Genomic DNA, 20,477 nt, shown 5'->3' on the forward strand with positions numbered 1-20,477 from the left:
GTGGAGGCATCTCCTCCATTTATAAAATTAACCTTTTGTGCACAATGTTTAGCTGCGATCTCATTTGCCTCAGTACCCAAATGCAAGTGCAGATTTAAAATTAGCTGACATTTATGCAGAATCACTGTATTCTGTAGTGCTGCATCACTACCAAGGGAAGTCTGAAACAAAAGCAAACAACACTGAGTGTTTGTGTAAGCCTGGTCCTGAAGCTTCTGACGCCACTGAATATTAACTACTATACTAGAAAAATATGTTTTGGATCGGCAGTTCTTAGAGTTTACAAAGTAGGGTTGTAAAAAAGATGTATCTCTTGAATGTATCGAGTATTTAGCACAGGTGAATTAATAATAACATAGCATCTAAATAATCTTATGTTACAAAAAATTGTAAGACATTTAAGCTAGTATTCTAGAAAATGAGGTTTTGGATTGGCAGCTCTACAGTTTACAGCTGAATTAGTAATAACACTACATCTGGATGATCTATGAATAAATTCAGTAATGTAAACGATATAATTGTATCATAGCAATAATAAAAGTTTTGTAACATAATGCAAAGGAGACTGTGTTCATCTTGATAGTGTCACAGGTTCCCCAACTAGACCGAGCTCTTCATGCCACATTCTGGCGTTGTTAGACCGAGCTCTTCATGCCACAATAGCAATGGTTGATGAGGATCGTGAGTAATGAAGACAGTTCCACTTGTTACGACTTGAAGCACACCCAAGAAGACGGAGTCCAATGCTCGATGAGAGGCAAACAGATGGTAAAAAGATGCAGTTTATTGTTAGACAAGACAAGACAAGACACCAACATTTTTATTTTTATTACCTGACTTGGCTTAAAAACTCTCAACAAGATACCAACTCTGATTTAGATTGCTGGAACGCTCGACACAAGGCACAAGACGATGTGGCACAGGACAGGGGAAAACACAGACAATATATACACCAGGGAAGGGAACACAGGTGGAAACAATCAGGGCGGGGCAGACAATCACAGGAGTGGGAAACACACAAGGGCAGGAAGTCAAAGGGCCTGAAACAAGATGAACACCACAATAAAACAGGTCATTCATAAAACCCATGAACTAACTTTAACAAACTTGACGAAACCTAACACCGCTATGAGGAAAAGTTAAAAAAAACTCAAACTCAAATAATTCAAACCCGTGACCTTAACGATAATCATCGTATTGTTGCACTACCAAGGACACTTTTGTGTTTTTATATTGAACAATGTTAACAAGAAAGAGGCGACAGTGAAGAAAAGCAGACTATCTTCATCTCCATAGAAGCGTTTGAGCTGCCTCTGCTATTAAAAACTGACAAAAAAACACGATTTTTCAGGATAGGGAGAAAGAAATGAACATGGATGGTCTTAGCATTAACCCGTTAGCATTAACGTTCTGTGTTTTTGTGTAGAGAAACATTGACAGTGACCAGCAGCAGACCCTCCGGACAGCCCTGCGGACTGATGTCAGCTGAAGTGAAAACAAGGATAAAATCTTGTGATTGAATGTTGAGTAATGTAGCAGTTATGGTTAGAACACAAATATAAAAAAAACTGAGATGTAACAATACAGCTTCTGTGCTCCCAAATCCTACATAAACCCTACCGTCAGAAAAAAAGATGTACTGAAGGCACAAATAGGTAATCCTATTGAAATACATTCATTTGAAAATTGAGGGACATGGAAATGGTGAAATACAGGAATTAATAGATTGCGTTGATTGTACGACGACTGTAAGCAGTTCACTGATTATTTTCGATTAAATTTTGATTAAAAATTTGTTATTTCATTAACTTGTTAATTAATACAGAAAATAACAAACAAACTAGTTTTCCATATTAACTGTGAAATAGTCGACATTCAAAGGTAACTGAATTTCACATTCATATTTTGTGTACAAGACACGTTTTGAAATAGTTTTTACAGTACCTGTTGTAAATAGGAGGATTATATCACTCCAGAGAACCAATAGGAGGAGGAGTAGGAGGTGAATTTGGGTGGATCACATCAATCAACACAGGAGACAACAAGGTGCTTTCTATCAGGTGATTGCAGAATTCTGAACATTTGCCTGCACAATTTGCATGCCACCTTCTTCGAGATTGTCCTTAAGTTACCCTCTTGAGATGAGCCCACACTTTGGATTTCCTGCCAAACATGCCAGCTACGTGTAAATAACTATTTAGAAACAGCCATGTAAATGCTAATGTCTGTTTAAATATGCGATTCATGAAATTCCTGCAAATCAAATGGCACACAGGGGCAAAGAAACAGTACACTCTAGTGGTACATCACAGCACTGAGGCTCCTCTCTTAAAACCAGTGTACAATAATTTGGGCAGTTTGAGCTTTGCTGCGTGTGGGGGCAGGCTGTAAAAAAAACGAGGTGTCGAATTTTTGTATGATGAAACACTAGATCCTAGAAACTAGATCCTCTGTGTGTGAGTAAGTGATGAGCACTGTCTTGAGATAACTGCAGGTTAATTAAGAATAAACACCAAGTGAACAGATCAAATAGTAACCAAGTCAGATTCTTACATACAGATTACGTACAGATTCTCATAATGACAATCATTTAGCCGAATGAGGCAGCAACAGAAATCAAAGCACAGCATTATATTTAAAATGCAGAGGAGGAGAACGCAATTTCGCTATGTTATGACCAACAGATATGCATCTCTTTACCAATGCTATACAGCAAAATAATATTTTATTCCATGTGGGATGAGTGGAACACACATTGTGGGACTGGAGGGTAATGGTCATAAATCCAGCAGGAGCTGGTGGGCTCTACACCACAGGTTGAACTAAAGGCCAATTACTGAACACATCAGGATCATTTTATTCAAAATAGTGGTCAACCAAAGTACCGGATAAACATACAATGAACAATATAATGAAAATAAAGACTAATACCTAATAAATAAATGAGCAGAGATTAAGATTAACATTAAATTAGTCACATCATTCAAGTTCTTTTTAATGCTTTAAAATCTTTTTAAGTCCTTCAATACAAACTAGGCTAAAAGGAGTTTTTCTGAACTCGTGATCAGGAGAAACTTTACCTCTGATGATATTTACTGTTTCAGACTTTGCTGCTTTCTCTCTATCTGTGTCACCACCAATTACACTGATCCACTCAGAGCATCTTAACTCCTAACAGCTGAGAGCAGAGTCAGGCAGTAACAGGTGGCTGGGACACCTCCTCCTCCTCCTCCTCCTCCTCCTCCTCTTCCTCCTCCTTGTCTACCTCTCAGTCAAACACTCAGCTGTCTGACTGTGAGGACTGTTTCAGCTCTGACTGGCTGCTCTTTTCTCTCCGGCTCGGTTCAGTTTTGGTTTGGTGTTATGAAGCTGGCTCGCAGTTTGGCGGGCTAACAGACCCCAGCAACCGGGCTGTCAGGCTGCCAGGTGGCCGGGGGTGGGGGGGTGGCAGCAGGACGAAGAGCAGGGCCGAGGCTGCTGGAGAGGAAAGGAGGCAGAAAGAGAGGAAGACTGTGTGGACTGTGAACTTACTGCCACAAACAAACAACAAAGACCCAGCAGAGGACTGTGAAGAATGGGAGCTGCTTATGGAAAGAAGGTCAGTCCAACACTCAGTTTTTAGTTGTCTTCAGGAATCTAAAGTAAGTTTGGTTGTACAATAGATTTATTGCCACACGCAAACCAATACAGTCTGTCATCACTCATTTCCAGCACAAATATTTAGCATGTTATCCTCAGAATCAGATACACACCCTCGCCATACGAGTAATTTAATAATATAAATCTGTGGTTTACATTTGACACCTTTGGTTGGAGCTGAAATGATCTATTAGTTGATTAACATTCAGTATTGACATTCGATTAATCATTACAGTTATTTCATATCAAGCAAAATGGCAGATTCACTGGCTTCAGCTTCTTGGATGTGAGTATTCAGTAAACTGAATCTCTTTGAGTTTATTAGTGATGGTCAGAAAAATTAGACATTTGTAGAGGCAGCTGACACTGGACCCTGGGCATCTTCACTATATTGACAAATTAAAAAACGGAGAAAATAATCATCAGATGAATCAAGAAGTTAATACGCTACTTTCTGGTGTCGTTTTTCTCGTCGATGATCAAACTTTACACAAACCAAACCAAACGTCTGCAGCCTGCTAGCTGCTCTGTTTTAGGCACAGCAGTGTCATGTGATTGTGTCACTGTGAGCATGTCAGCATGCTAACATGCTCACAGTGACAATAATAACATGCTGATATTTAGCATTTATCATATCCATCCAATATTTGTTGAGTTGTTACCATCTTTTTGAAGCGGTGGTCAGATTGATTTGATTTGATTTTCATGTTACTGGTATTCCATTTTCATACATTGCATCTATTTTGGCTGCTGTTCAGCTATATTTTATGGCATTAAGTGAATTGTTTGACTTACTAAGGCAAAGTGACAGTGATGAGCTACTAAGTAAAAAATAATGAGACACTGAGTCAGAATTAGAACTGAAAAAGAAGTCACAATGGATGTGGTAGATTTATTTGTAATTTTCATTTTGTTTTGACTCTTTGACTACTTTGTTCATGGTAAAAACTCCTTAACTAACTCCATGGATAGATTAAGATCCATTAAAGAGAGATATACGCCTATAAATATCATTGTAAAATGATCCAGCCATGCTAGCTGCAGCCCTGTCTTATGATACAGTTTCTCAAGCTTGGAGCTTGGACCAAATGTGAGCTCACTTGATGTGCAGGCGATGCCAAAGAAGACGTCTTATAAAATGCGTTATAACGTTATTTCTATTAAGTTTGATATTGTTTAAAATGTATGAATCTTTCTACACTTTGTGAGTACTTCGCATGCTGCATAAATCAGTATACAACAGTGTATGTGTATTTAAATCTACATTAACGTGACAACATTCATCTGTGATTGAGATATTTTGAGTTTAGGAAGTCGATCAGAAGCCCTGCTCCATCTCAGCTTGTAGCAGAATTTATTGGAAACATTTGACAGGACTTTTAATATTTAAATCACTATAGCAATAGCTGGACTGTCCCTTCATCTAAAGCAAGAAAGAAAGAAAGTTTTTTTAGGTGATGTGTTGTATTCATTTCTATTCTTTCAGCTTTACGGCATGCTTTTGTTATTACTAAAGGAAAAACATATCCATAATCCAGACCATTCATCACTCTCCTGGATCCCAGTGATCCACCACAACTGGAGTACAGAAAGGTGTTGAAGTCAGGGCAAACCATACGGAATCAAAGATGATGTAGTTTATAGAAACTTTTCCTAATCCCCGCTCAGACAGGATGAATACTATTGGGGGAAATGGGGAGTGAAATCTTCTTCAATGTGCTCATCTGTAATTTAACTCGACATGGACATTCAGCCGGACAAAGACAAAAGAGAAAGACAAAAGCCTCCCCGGGGGGGTGCTGGAGAGTTGAGGGGGAGGCAAAGATACTGTGTGAGGAGAATTTGGATCAAAAAATTGCACTCAGAGTCATAACGCAGTGAAATCTGAACACACAGACATGAACACACATTGATATCATTCCATGTGACTCACACCTCCTGATTATATCGTTGTCTCTGATGTCCACTGAGAGTAAATGTATCATTATACTGTCAGTACATCCATAGGTACACTGCAAACCGGAACAACTAATAGCTACTTCAGCGTACCTTTATGGCTGCCAATTTGCTAAATGAAATGAACTAAAAAAACAGGCTTAAAAACTGGGCTGAACAGAGAATAGCAATACCTACTTCTACATTTGATGAGCAGTCATGAGGTCAATAGGCCTACATGTTGGTGCTAACATGTTTGCATCAGATTAGCAACAACAGTTTTGTCTTCATCAAGTCAAATTTCACACTGAGCTGATAAAATGTTGTGGAATAAAAAACTTAGAGGTCCATGTTAAAATACAAGGACGTCCTTCTGGACAGGATTCAACCAGCCAGTTCACAGAGAAACAGGAGGTAATTGTTGCTGTAATTCTTACTGGGGTGCTGTTGAAATGACCCACATACATGCTCTGGATGGGATTAAACTCTCTGGTGAGAGCAGACTATGTTAAAATCAACCCAGCACCATTAGAAACAGAATGAATGGGGCTTCAGTGAAAGTCTGCTTTGTTTATTTTACAATTTTAATGTCAGTGTTTCTCTGGTTGAAATGTTCAGTGACTTTAATAAGGCGCAACGTTTAATGTGTTACCAAAGGCAAAGCACAGTCTGTTTCACTTCTGACCACAGCCAGCATCACTGATGGGTTTTGTGATGTCACAGGGTCCTGCAGTACAACGTGACATCACTGCAGTAAGGCGAGAAGTTGAACCGCTGCAGTTCAGAAAAAACAAGACTCTTGGGGTCAAAGTCTGTCGGAGAAAAGTTATTTTTGCACAAAATGTTGTGAGCTGCTGATTGACTGAAATACTGAAATATTGACACTGAATCAGCTGATTCATCACACGTTACAGGAAATATGTCGGGATCTGTGTATTGGTTAAATCCAACCAACAGTTTTCATACCAGTCAAGGAAAGGTGATGTTTTTTGGTTTTTTTAGCTAATCAGAGGTGAAGAAAATATTCAGTAAGTAAAAATGCTAATATCACACTGTAGAAATAAGCTTTAACAAGTCAAATTAGAAACTGGACTAAAAGTCTAAAAAGTAAAACTACTCAATCTAGAAAAATGTCTCATGTGACTGATAAACTATTATATATTACATCATTAGATTATTATTACTTTAATGTAAAAACAGGATTTTGCTGCAGTAGTTAGTCGAGGCAAAGCTCATTCTGAATTATTTTATATCATTTTGTTTGACTGCAACTAATGGTTATTTTCATTACAGATTAATCTGCTGATTATTCTCTCCAACAGTTTTGTAAAAACCTATGAAAATAGTGAACAACGCTGTAACAATTGCTGAGCTCAAAGGGACCCAATGCCAGTCTAGTCCAACCAACAGTCCAAACCTTAAAACTATTAAAACAAATACCATTAATGTTACTATTAAAAGTTTTTGCATGAAAAATAACTCAAAACAATTATCATTTCAGTTCTACTTACATGTTTTCATATACATTTTGAGTGCAGTATTCTGAATTCCTGAAGTAACTCGTAACTGAAGCTGTCGGATAAATGTAGGGAAGTATCAAGTACAATATTTCCCTCTGAAATGTTGTGGAGTAGAAGTAGAAAGTGGCATGAAAAGAAAAAAACAACAAATAAGGTGCAAGTAGCTCAGATTTCTACTTGAGTAAATGTACTCGGTTACATTCTGTCTACAATGGGACGGTGGTCAAACACACTCTTCTTTGTGCAGGTCGTGCTGTGTATATTTTTTGTTCTTTATCAGAGTGAAATTCCTCAGAGATGGAAACAAAGTTGAGCTCAGTGGAATGTCATTTCTCAAACACACTCAGAGTTTCTGGTTAACCAGAGAAAGATGACAAATATTTAAGCTATGGGGTGCGACCCACCTGTTGAGGTGGGTGTGCTGAGGGTGTGTTTGTTGCCATGGTGACTAACAGCTGACAGCAGGGTGCTGGGGTGTCTGGATGGAGGTATCAAACCGGGACGTGTAGCTGTGTCCCGCTCAGATCGACTCCCGAGTCTATTTTTAGCCGAGTGTTCCCGTCAGCAGCAGCAGGTGGAGACGAGATGAAACGCCGCTGTCATGTTTCACTGTGAGACAGTCGGGGCCATAAATCTACACATGCAGAGAGGTGACATGCAGCTCTATCGGGCACAAATGTTTTGTGCTTGTCACAGAGAGGCAGAGTGGTTGCTCAAAGTCTGCAACAAATGTTTGCCATGGAGCCCTTTATATCTCGTAGCTGAATAAAAAAAGGTGCCACTGAGGAGACTGAGATATTAAGCCATGACAGCACATTCACTGACAGAGACACAATGCTGCTGAAGTTCTGGTTCAGCTCTGTTTCCTCTGCACGCTCAGGTCTAACATGTCACTAAATATAAACCCATGTGTTGCTGCTGTTGTTAAACACATCAGGGGTCAGATATTTAAAACTCTGTGTAGATTCATGAGCAAAACTGTGTGTACAAAATATGCACAAGCATTCTTTTCATCAGATTTATAAAGCTGTGTGTTTGCCTGGATCTGTTTTAGAAATCTCACAACTTATGACACATTTAATCACAGACATAAATAGACACAGAAATAACTCCTCTTTGCATAGTGATACTTCTGTCATTAGACCCGCCAATGAGACGAACTGCAAAAAGAAGGAGACTTCTCCAACAGAGCAGCTGTCATTACACATAGCTGTGGTTATTTGTAGCGTCCATATCAACTAATTCATCACATGTGAAGCATCATCAGCTGCGAGATCTCAGTCGTCATTATTCAACATCAGAACAGATGATCGGTGATCGATTTGTAGAGCTCATACTGAAACAAATTTCACAAAGTGCTTCCCAGTTCTGGATCAAATGAACGAGCACTAACAGGAAAATAACGGCTCGAACGTGAATAAAAAGATAAACTTCATCACTAATGAACAATTGAAAGTTTATAGAAGTTTTTAGAAGTGATTTCTTTTTTTGTTGTTGTAGGTGGCAAAAAATAAGTCCAATCACTGTAAACTATGTTTTACCGTAAGATTACATCTCATCTTATATTTAATCTCCTCGTTTCACCTGCAGAAATCTGTAGAAAACTGCTGGTCTGAAGTCTGAAGCAACACATTATTCTTTAATAAACCAGTTTATGTATAAACTGGTTTATGTATGTTTGCAGAATTGTGTGTGCACACACCATCTATATATCTGACCCCGGGTGTGTTTCCCTGTAGTCTGTATTAATGTGGCGACAGAAAGGACGATGTTCTGTGTTGACTGCAGCTCTGATGGTGTCTAAAACATATTTTTCTGGAAAGACGTCACGAGCGCTTCTCACATTGTTACATCAGTTTCACGAGAATGTTACGAGATAAGTTGGGACTCTCATTGTCAGCTCTCATGCTCATGTCGGGATGAATGAATATCAAACTCCACACAGACACTGCTGGTCACATTATTACTGTGGCTGAGTGCTGTTAACCTCCTCCGCTCTGGTCGCACCATGAATAGAGAAGAGTTTTAACAGACTGATCTGATCTGAGATCAGTTTCCCCAACAGCTTTAAATCGACTCCTGCAAAGTCTCATAGTTTGTTCAGCTGTTTTTGTTTACATTGTGCAGAAGAGATAAAGAGTGAGAAGTTTATTTCAGAGCTGTTAGAAGATGAGACTTCTCTCTCTCATAAACCTTGTGTTACTGTTGAGCAGTCCTGTTAATCAGACGTCGGTCAGTTCAGACGGTCGAGTTGAAAATGATACAGAAATGTTTCAGTCAGAATGAGGTCGTGACACAGACGGTGCCTTTATTCAGACATGAGACTGCCAAATGATCCCTTTTGTTTCCTGGTAGAAATGGGCTTCCACGGTTTGCCTGGCTGGATTAGAATTCTAATAGAAATACAGAGAAACCGCCAGGACACAGACAAAGTCCAGGATCGAGAGCGTTCGGCTGTGGACTGAAGGTTTCTCTGCCAATTTCTAGGCTGCGGTCCAACCAGCTGGACCAAACCTCAACAACACAACAAAGAAGCTCAGAGAGACGCTTCAAATCAAGTAATAATGACTTATTTACTTCAGAGTTAACTCACAGAGGAGGTGGACCTACTTTTTTGAGTGGTGTCTGCAGGTATGCTGTCAGGCTGCCTACGGCCCCAACAGTTCAAGACTGTACAAAGTATTATTTCATCGTTTGTATGCATAAATCCAGAGGATGTTATTTTCTAAATAACATTCAGAGCTTTCATACAGCATGAAACAACTATTTGCTATGTTAAGATACAGTGGAAGGATGGCGACCTGAGCAGAGAGTGAAGTCACGCTCACTCTGTGTGTGTGCTGTGATCCGCTCATCTTTGTTGTGCTCCCTGGGACAGCATGCATGATAGTGCATAGTGATAGTCTGTGAATCAGCAAATAATTAGCACAGGGAAAGTGAGCCGGTGAGAACCGCTGTGCGGTGACATCCTGAGGTAGGCTACTGAGCTAACACTGTAGCACTAAAGCTAAGAGAAGCTGCCAGTCAGAACAGATGTGTGCACAACAGATGAGAGACCTGGCCGAGGAGCGGTGGAGGCGGAGGCGGAGGCAGGGTGGTGAGGGTCTTATACGTTTTGGTCTTAGATGCTGAGAAATCGATCGAATAGAGAATCTTTAGGAAACTCACCTTGTCTCTATATGACATATAATAAAGTTATAATACAGCCTTTGTAAATGTTTGGATAAAGATCTCAGTTATGTTTCATTTTTCACGTGCTTCCTGTCTTTTAAAAGCTAAAGAACAAAAATAGAGCAGGAAGTGAACACATGAGGAATTTGAAATATGTTATTAGTATGGTGGCATTATATTGTTGGAGTCTGTGAGCTATAGTCAGTCTCTCAGTGTGATTCAGTGTGAATTTTTGTGTCTCTCATAACAAACAGAACAGTGGCCCGGACTCGAACAATCAGAGCCCAGAGCTCAGATCCAGTGAACAGGTTTTCTGTGAACAATTAGTTCATGAACTCATGTGTGAGTAACTTAATCAGGTCTGAGAGAATAAATAGCAGCAGGGTATTTTCAGCGGCAGGTTACGCAACATCGCTCATTAACAAGAAGAAGACGAGCAGCATGTGATTCTTAGTCTGATATTAGTCCGCTGCAGTCAAACAGATCCGGGATCAGCTGCGTCATTCACAGGTTTCAGGAACACAGAGATAAACCAAGTTTGTGTGTTTGTAGTGTTGATGTGGATCGTCAGTGGGTTAAATCCAGCTTGGACCACAGAGGCAGATTAAGACGATCAGAGAAAATCCCTGAAGCTAAAAATACAGAAACAAGGCGAGAGAGAGACCAAGAGGGAGCTTTTCTGAGGACCAGAGAGGAAGAGGAAGGAGGGTGTCTAGAGCTATCTTACTTACTTTTCTTACATCATATTACGCTGGGACTCAGTAGCCCTCACCCCCCTGCAGCCCCCATTTGCTATTACTCGTCTTTCTGTTTTCATACAGTCATGGTTGACAAATTTATGAAGTGGTGGGTCTTTGTTTTCACACAGAATATCCCTTTTACTGAAATGTAGATTTGACCAGCTTAGTTAGTGAGCTAATTTAATATTGTTGGTTGGTTGCAAAGCTCTCCGGAGTGTCTTTTCAACATAAATGTGTGTCCCTGGTGTGTCAAACTATGAGAAAAGACCATCCTCTCTCTTTCGCTCCTGCTCCATCTTGCAGTCAATGTGTGTGAAAACACACCGTTACGTCACACTCGGCACGTCCTCTGGTGTAAAGTGCGCGGCCTGTTGAACATGTGACCTCCTTCAGCCCTTCAGCAGGCTGCCTGTCTCACCCACTGCTTCACAAATTAAAAATGTGGAATTGTGGTTTCAACTTGACAAATGTAAGGACTTGCTGCTTTTCCTTTCAATATCTTTTTCTCATCATTTTCACGTCTTCGCGAACATGACAGGAGCTTGTTTCTTCCTGCGGTAGTTTTGGGGAAAAGCTCAGCTTTGGTCCAGTTTTCTTACCACTGGCCTGTGTGATGTCAGAGGTGTAATGTTGCCGTATGTCCAGCAGATGTCGGACTGTCCTCAGATCAGTTCCGAGCCTGAGGGTCATATTCAAATCCTCACTGTTTCAGTGTCCTCTCAACCCTGACACAGCTGACCTGACAGCGGCTGCATGACAACAGGTTGTCTCTTCATATAGTTACATAAAAAGTAGAGGATCATTTTACTTCGATCGCTTTGTTTACATCACTGCTTTCCAATCTTTTCAGCCTGAGACTCATTAAGCACCCTCATGTGGCATTTAGCTTGTTGTGATTTGATTAATGTGAGTTCTGCAATAGAAGCTGAAATGATTGGGCCCTCAAGGTGACACCGGCATTATTACATAACCTGTGTTGTAGAGGTAAAATCTTTAAAGGCTTTTTTATTTCTCTTTTGTCTTTGTCCCGCTGAATGTCCCTGTACTTTACAGACTATAATATGCAGTGCTACCACGCTTTAAGATGCAGTCCTAATGAGTGAAATTACACAGGAACACAGTGAGGATTTCATTCCCCACCTCCGCCTGTGATGTTCATCCTGACTGAATGGGGCTTCATGCATACACAATGAACAGAGAGTGGGAAACATAGGGGGACATTTGCCCCAGAGCCATGCCAGGAGCTTCCCCTGATTCCAGTCTTTATGCTGAGCTAAGCCAACCAGCAGCTGGCTGGAGACGTACAGACATGAGAGAGGTATCAATCTGAACATCTAACTCTTAGAGAAAAAGAGGACATCAAATGTTGAAATGTTCCTTTAACCTTCTGGTGAATTCCATTTAAAGTTGTGGGACCAGTTCAGGAGAAAGGGATCATTCATTAAATCTCTTCTCAGATCAGCCTTCATCCTGCAGTAAACAACATTCATGTCACCTCCAGAGGCACCCCCCAACACCCCCCACCTCCCACCCCTTAAAGTCTGATTGGGGGGGTCTGGTCCTGTGAGACAGTGAGGGCCTTGTCACCATGCTGAAGCCTGATGAAGTCTCTCCTAGCAACCAACACAAAGTCCATTCAGTCAGAGAGGACACCATCCAACTGACCTGGAGTCTGAAAGGAGACGAGCGGCTGAGAAACACCCAGAGAGAGGAGAGGGAAGGGGGGGAGGCCAGGGGAAGAGGTGGAGGAGGAAGGCTGAGTGCGGACAGAAATAGTTTGAATTAGAAGAACAAGAAACAAAACACTTGAACAAGTTGAATGTTGTTAAAGGAACAGCTCGCCATTAAAAGACATCCTGTCGTTCTCTGTCTAAAGTTCTGCTGACATGCATCTCATCTGCGACAGCAAACACAAGATCGGCGACCGGGTTACTTTTCCAGCAACATGTTTAGTTCTAAGATGTTATTGAAGGTGAACTCCAGAGTTGTGTTTGCAGTTGTTGGGGATCTCACTGATAGGGCTCGCCAGATTTGATCACATACCAGAGTCAGACAGTATGCTCAGAGCAAGTTAGCTGGCGATTATTATTCCTGCTGCCTGCTTGCAGAGATTCCCAGTTGCATTGTGGGTAATGTAGGTGCTTGGCTCTGATTTTCCTTTTTATAATCTTCTTTTTGTATAAAGTTTTTCCACAGGCCAAGCCTACAACCAGCCTTAACTTTACCCGTTGTGTCTCGTAAAATAATGCCTCCATGTGTCCTTCCTCCACTGCTAAGCCAGTCCCTACATAATGACTTTGAACTTTCTCGTTTTCTTCTTTGTCTTCCAGAAGGCTTACAGCATCGACCACGAGCCTCCACCGAATCAGCAGTGTGTGAAAAATGGAAAGCACCCAAATGGCAGAGGTAAGTTTGTCCCTCTCAGGTTACCGTCTGACTCGGAGAACAATGGTGCACTCTGGGAGGCGAGCCTGACCTCTGAATGGTTTTCCCAGCTTATCACTGCTCTCTCACTGTGTATCAGGCTGTAATGGGCCTGTTGTGGAGGCACTGAACCACCAGCTGCTTCCTGACTCTTTAAAAAGTTTGCCTGCTGTCTGCTCTGATTACGACACGATAGTATGTGGATATGTGTTTTAAAGCAGCAGACGCATTTAAAACACTACTGAAATACTCTAAATGTGTTTCCATCCATCTGTTTTTATGAGCATTTTATGAGCAAACACAAGAAATTAGAAAAAATTAATGTGTGTGTTTCCTATCGTGTGATGTGTCAAAGTTGGTGTGTGGATAAAAAGCAAATGGAAACAGGCTTAGTGAATAAATGATGACGTACTTGAGGCATGTGACTTAAATGCCACTCAGGGTTTCTAATGAAAACATCAGATCAGTGTGGAGCAATGAAGAAACCGTAAGCATCCTCACATTAATAACCCTACATAAAACTGTGTTCTATCACTGTGTCCTCTTCTTCTGCAGAGGTTTCACAGACTGACTGACACATGAGCTCATGTAGTTCAATTCAAGAAGCACTCATTCACATTATCTTTGGGCAATTTTCAGAAGATTTTGATCAAATTTGAATTACATTTGGATTGAAAGTTTTGTTTAGTTGAATATCAGTTTTTGTCCAAAAGTAGAAATAGCTCCAGGATGTGTTTAGCTTAGCTTAGCTTAGCACAAAGGCTGGAAGCAGAGGGAAATTACCAGCTTAGCTCCATGAAAAGCTGTATAAATGGAGAGAATCAGTATAATATTTGCTTGTTTTCAGCATCATCATCACAACAGCTGTCTGATCATTGTGGGATTATTAACTTTTTAGTGCACCCATTATAAGCAGTTTTTGCTGTGTTTGAAGCTGCATAAATTCACCCCCAAATGACCAAACCACAGAGTTTGAGGAGCTAATATAATTTACAGACCTAAAGAAAAAACATACAGGACAGTTCGGACTTGAAGGAGATATTCATATTACAAAATGTCCTCATGAAGAATGTGGAGCTGCTGTGTCTCCTCATCCTGTATTTTAAATCTTAAATCCTAAAGCATTGAGGCAAAGCTTGCTGTGTTGTGGAGGTCTTAACGTCTGACTGTGAGCTTACATTAGCAGTCTCCTGCCTCTGTGAGAGCTTCTCAGTTGAACTTTCACCTTGAAATTAGTGGAATTGTTCCCTTTTAGCTGTATCCTAAAAATGTTGCCGTCGCTCTTCAACACCCTAAAGAGCCTTTTTGTCTCTTTAAAGTTGCCAATTCAGTATTAGTGCATTTTATGAACGGGCCCTCAGTGACATTGCCCACTGCAGAGGTCAGCTCCTCAACCCCCAGGATTTTTGTGTGAAATGTTCAGTAGCCAAATTCACAATTTCAAAGCATTTATAGATGAAAAGCCCAGTTAATAATTAGTGATGAATCAGTCTGGGCGCCGTCATCGCATAAATCAGCAGACCAGAGGGAATGTGAGGATCTTCCTCCAGACAATGTTTGCAATTGATCATTTCAAATGATTTCAAAGATGATTTTCTTGCATTCTAGTGGATTTATGGAGTAATTTTGTCCCTTAAAACATCTAGATTTTAGATTTTACTAACCTAGATGTGGGAGGGAAAGAGTTCTAAGCTATTCTTTATTTGGATTTGTCATATTTTTCTTTTTGTCAGAGGTGCTCTCACACATTTACTGATAAGACAGCCATTCACACTCATATTCACACGTACGGGCAATCTAGAGTCACCAGTCAACGTAGCCTGCATGTCTTTGGACTGTGGGAGGAAGCTGGAGTACCCAGAGAGAACCCATGCAAGCACAGGGAGAACATGGAAACTCCACACAGACTCAAGCTGCAAACCAGCCGGCCAGCAGATTTGAACCTATTCTCTCTCTGATTCACAGCTGGCACAAAAGGTTCTATGAGCTGAGCAGACTAGAAATATCTCCTGACAACATGTTGTATCTAAGGTTCATCCTATTTACTGGAGTAGTGAACAATGTTTCATTGCAGAAGAACGTCATGGGATGGTAATAGTAATTATTCCAGGTCTTAGTTATGGCTTGTGAGAAAACTGTTTATAGCTAAATGCATGAAAATATAAATCAGTCTTAATATTTTTCTTTGGCTAGTGACCATGGTACAAGCAGGATAATGCCCTCGCAGGGTATTATCTTCCATCGGGAACTATCCCTTGCATGGATGTTACAGTAGCTACAGCTAGAATATCCAGCATTATTTAATCTGTGTGTAAAATTAGTTACAAACTGTTTGATAATCAGTGATATATGAGGATATATTAGCTTAGCTTAGCACAAAGACTGGATGCAGGGAAAGAGTTAAATACATCAAAAAAGGTTCCAAAGTCTTTCTAAATACAATCAGCTGGTTTTTCTCTACTGGTGAGAGTAGAGATCACAGCCACAATTTCACTATGTCTAGGGTGGACTTAGACATATGTCCACCTTATGGACACCACTCTTATGGACTCCACCACTGTCAGGTCAACATTTTCATTTGTCCAGTACTGCCCTAAAAAGACATTGAACATAAGAGTCAGATAACTTTAGCAAAGATGGAAATGCAACATTATTTATCATGAAGTATCAGGTCTCTATCAAGTAAACTAGATGTGATTATAGCACATAGTAGTGCCATTAGCTTCACGTGTTACATATTTTCTTTTAACGATATGTCTGCTTTCTGGTTTGTTCATTTAATGACACAATTTGAGCATTAACCTGCTGTGGGTCTGTGGATAACTGGCATGTTGTGTGGTGTGTGTCAGAGCTGTGAGTGTAAAGTTAATGTTAATAGTCTCTGTAAAGCTCTGAGATCAGACTGCAGTTAATCCTGCCAGCTGGACTCGCTCACATGCAGGACGGTTTGGACTGGGAGGAGAAATTCCATGATTACAAAATGTCCTCATTACACACTTTCAAGTGACTGTGCTGCTTTTCTATGTAAAAGATCATTTTCATTATTGGAAATTTCACAGTCATGACGTGTGAGGAGCTGCTGTTTCTCCTCACTATATTTCACGTTTCCTTAATAGCACTTCTGAACACAGAAACTCTCTAGGATGATGTAACATACAGGTTTATGTTTTACAGTTTGTTTTTTCTGGCTCTAAATACGACAATAGCCATAATAGCTCGGCTGCTGTTGCTATGGAGCTGAAACCAGTCAGAGATGTGAATCAGACCGGCAGAGAATTCAAGACGTGACGCCACTGTTACTGACTTCATCCAGAACTGATCCAGAACCGAAAACAGATCCAGTTCCTTTGGCAGCGTGCTCTTTCCAGCTGTAGTTGACTTAACTCCCTCAGTTTTTATGTCCACAGGCTTCTTGTACCTTTGACTTCTAATCAAAGAAAAAGATCTAACACAGTTGTTCATGTTTTGTTATGATAATTCAGTCGTGAGAGTTTCATGTTCATCTGTCTAACTGTCAAGCACCAGCGCTGAATATGAGGAACTTGAATTCAAGGATGCCTGAAATAACTCCTCACACCTCGATTACAGCTTGAAGGTTCAAATTTGGATATAAAGGTCAGAGCCTGGCAGGGAAAACACATGGACTGTTTCTTGGCTCCAGTTGCCAGGCAACCAGTGGAGACTTGGGAAAGTTACTGGTTGCCGCCAAGAAATAGTTTGGGCCATAAACTCCCATGAAACAGCAAATTGTCATTTTTGTGAAGAAATTAGTTATATTTAGTGCTGGTATGGATGTAGTTACCTCCGCATATAGTCAGGCTAGTTGTTTCCCCCAGTGTCCAGTCTGCATGCTAAGCTAAGTAAACCAGCTGCTGGCTATAGCTGTTGAACCGTTCCGGTTTGAGTTTGAACTCTAGTAATTTTGCACCTGAGCGCAAAATAAGTGATATAAAGCCTTTAGTGTCTCCAAAAGGCATTGTGTGAAGTGTTTGTAAATGTTCTAAAGCGATGCCACTTGAGTCAAGGCCAAAACCCACTGGGGCGTCTGAGCGTGTCCCAGAAGCGTCTCAGCAATCCGCTCCGCTAAAGATATGTGCCGCCTCTACTTTCGATGCTCCACAATGCATCAAGCAACACAGAGCAGATGAGGCAGGCAGGAAGTCAGACAAACAAACAACTAAGAGAAATGGGCAACGCGCCATTTGATGTCCCCGGTGAGTTTTCAGGGTCAGTGTTCAAGTGAAGTCAATCAATCGATCTTTATCAATCAATCTTTATTTATTAAGTAATAGTAATAGTAAGTAGTAAAGTTATCTCAACAGACTTTTCATAAGAAAGCAGGTCTAGACCAAACTATTTAATTCTACAGACAAAACAATTCAAGAATCCAAAACTAAGGATTCAAGAATTGGTCCAAGCACTGAACCTTGTGGAACTCCGTGTCTAACGTTTGTGTTGATGGATGTATAAACTGAAATCGATCTGACAAATAGGACATAAAACAGCTTAATGCGGTTGCTTTTATGCCAGTTAAGTGTTGCAGACTCTATAATAGGATGTGATGGTTAAGGGTATCAAATGCAGCACTCAGATCTGAAAAGACCAGAGCAGAGAGAAGTCCTCTGTCAGATGCTGTAATAAGGTCGTTTGTAACTTTCACCAGTGCTGTTTCTGTGCTATGGTGCCTCAAATAGACTATTGTTATCAAGGATCTTGAGAAAGGGAAGGTTAGATTTAGGTCTATAGTTGGCTAATACATGTGAATCAAGAGCAGACTTTTTAAGAAGAGCTACTTTAAACGAAGTAAACAGTTTTAAACTGTTAGTAAGACTGATTGATCATATCCAGTAAAGATGTGTTAATTAAGGATAGGACTTCCTTAAGTAGCCCAGTGGGGGTGGGGTCTAAGAGAAAAGAGACAATTGTTTGGACAACCCTTGAGTGTCGGTACTATAAGTTTGAAAATGACGTTACCAGACCTCTGTAACCTGCTACTCCTCTACTGCAGGCTCCAGGCTGCACCTAGCATAACACTCCCCAATTTCCCACACAATTGTCAGAGGTCTTGTTGCATTGTGGGAAATGTAGGTGCCAGGTTTTGACATGAAGAAGAATGACGATGTCTCTGGTTCTGCTCTACCGATTTTGATCCTTTTTGTTTTAAGCTGTCCATCATGAGTCTGACAGTGTGATGATAATTCTGTGGAGGACTTCTTTAAAGCTGTCATTCAGTCTGACTATCAGGCTATGATACATTTTCCATGTGTACCTAAGAAATATAACAATCAAATCTTGGAATTTAGTGAACACACAGCTCTCCAGATGACGAACCCTGTTGTTTCTGAACAATCTGAGTTTTCAGTGCCACAATCAGGTCATGACTGGATATCAAAACTGTGCTGGCTGCAGACTTTCAGCCTGCTGAAGATGGAAAATGAGGTGATGCTGATGGAATCATGAGGAAAGGCTGAGAGGAGGTTAGATAGAGGCAGAAATGTTGCTTTTCAGAGAGGAGGAGGAGGAGGAGGAGGAGTGTGAGTGTGAGGGGAGGCAGGGAAACACTGAGAGGATCATGTGACCGCTGTTTTACACTCGGCATGATTCAGTCAGGAGGAGAAGAGCGCTGCTGCTCGCACAGAGAGCATGAAGGTTCACAAAGACTCAAACACATGAGGATCACCAGGACATGGATCAGATGGATCAGAGGATGAGCAGCGGCCCCGAACAGCCCACCACAGCCAGGGAGGGGATGGTCAAGTCTGGTAAGAACCAGAGGAGGACTGACTCTGATCCTGGATCGTCCTGAAGCCTTTTCCTACTTATTTAGTCACAAACTAATGTGTTAGACTCATGCATTATTTATTCTGTTGGGTGTGTACTGGCACTGCCCATAGACAAGGTATTTATATATCTATTATGTTGTGTTTAGGAATTTTGCAAGATTTGTTGTTTTATTGTTCTTTAGGCTTCCTTTTTAAACATCTGGGCAGTAACAACAGATTAAAGATATCACTCTGCTCAGTTGATCAGTAAAGTACTGTCAAATTAACTCATAAAAAATGGGTTAACTGATGGTCATCTATTCAAATACTTCCCTAATAACTATAGAAATAAGTTGTTTAACTTTTGTGTAGGAAAGTGTGATGTGTTTAGAATAAAGCCAAAACCAAAAATTCCTGAAATTTGTATTCGCTCAAATCAAAATGATGAAAAACTCCAATTTAGATAAAATTATTAATGAAAATCAACCTCTTTTGTTTTTTTACACTGGAATTGAAATGATTTTTTACATATTTAGGAATAAATTACGAGTTAACATGGATATTATTTTCAGTTTTAGTTCATATAACTTAAAAATGCTTTTATTCTTTTATACTAATTACGCTAAAATATGCTATTTACTGTTTTAGGATGTGAACATTAGACTAGAACATAGACTAGATTCACTGGGGTGTACAATGTGGAGGAAGTATTCAGATCCTGTTCCTGCATTTAAAGTGTTACTTTAATACTAGTTATATATTATATATATGTATATATAGTAATATTACCAGCAAAGTTAACTTTATTATTTATGTGTGTGTTGTTGGTTTTGTGTGTAAAATGTTATTAACTAACTTGTGACTAAAAAGTATAATATTTAGATGTTATTTTCAAAAGTAGCATAAAATGGAAATATTCAATCAAAGTACCTCCAAATTGTACCAATTGTACATTTCTTGAATAGAACATACTTTGTACAACTGGCAGTGTTCTTGTGTTGTGTGGATATTTGGCTTTTATAATTTTCATTTCATAAATAATTCAAGTCTTGAGTCATTTGTTGGACAGGCACGTGGTGCTAACTGTTCATAAAGCAGCGTGAGGTTGGATGTGGACGAGCGTGGGATGATGAAGATGAAGTCAGTGTTGGCAGGGAAGCTTGATTTGAGGGGGAGTTTAGATTGACTTACTATACTGACATTCTTACATAATAACAGATTTTCAGAGGTTTTCTCATCAGAAGAATTAAAGGAAAGTATTGTCATGTAGCCTTTTGTAAATTAGT

At 40.2% G+C, this 20,477-nt stretch overlaps 1 protein-coding gene across 2 annotated transcripts in view; it reads left to right on the forward strand.

Annotated features, from left to right (window-relative positions):
- Nucleotides 1-3,326: 3,326 nt before the first annotated feature.
- Nucleotides 3,327-20,477, forward strand: part of LOC139213679 (protein FAM107B) — a 29,421-nt gene continuing 12,270 nt past the window's right edge. Inside the window, exons 1-2 of one of the 2 annotated variants that reach the window (XM_070844314.1) lie at nt 3,327-3,598; nt 13,336-13,411. In XM_070844314.1, coding sequence (XP_070700415.1) covers nt 3,575-3,598; nt 13,336-13,411 — 100 coding nt within the window. In that variant the 5' untranslated portion in view covers nt 3,327-3,574. Of the gene's footprint in view, nt 3,599-13,335; nt 13,412-19,104; nt 19,192-20,477 lie in introns of those variants that run through there. The other variant, XM_070844315.1, reaches the window with a different exon arrangement.

Source organism: Pempheris klunzingeri, chromosome 2 (genome assembly GCF_042242105.1).
Source record: "Pempheris klunzingeri isolate RE-2024b chromosome 2, fPemKlu1.hap1, whole genome shotgun sequence".
Classification (NCBI taxonomy): Eukaryota; Metazoa; Chordata; class Actinopteri; order Acropomatiformes; family Pempheridae; genus Pempheris; species Pempheris klunzingeri.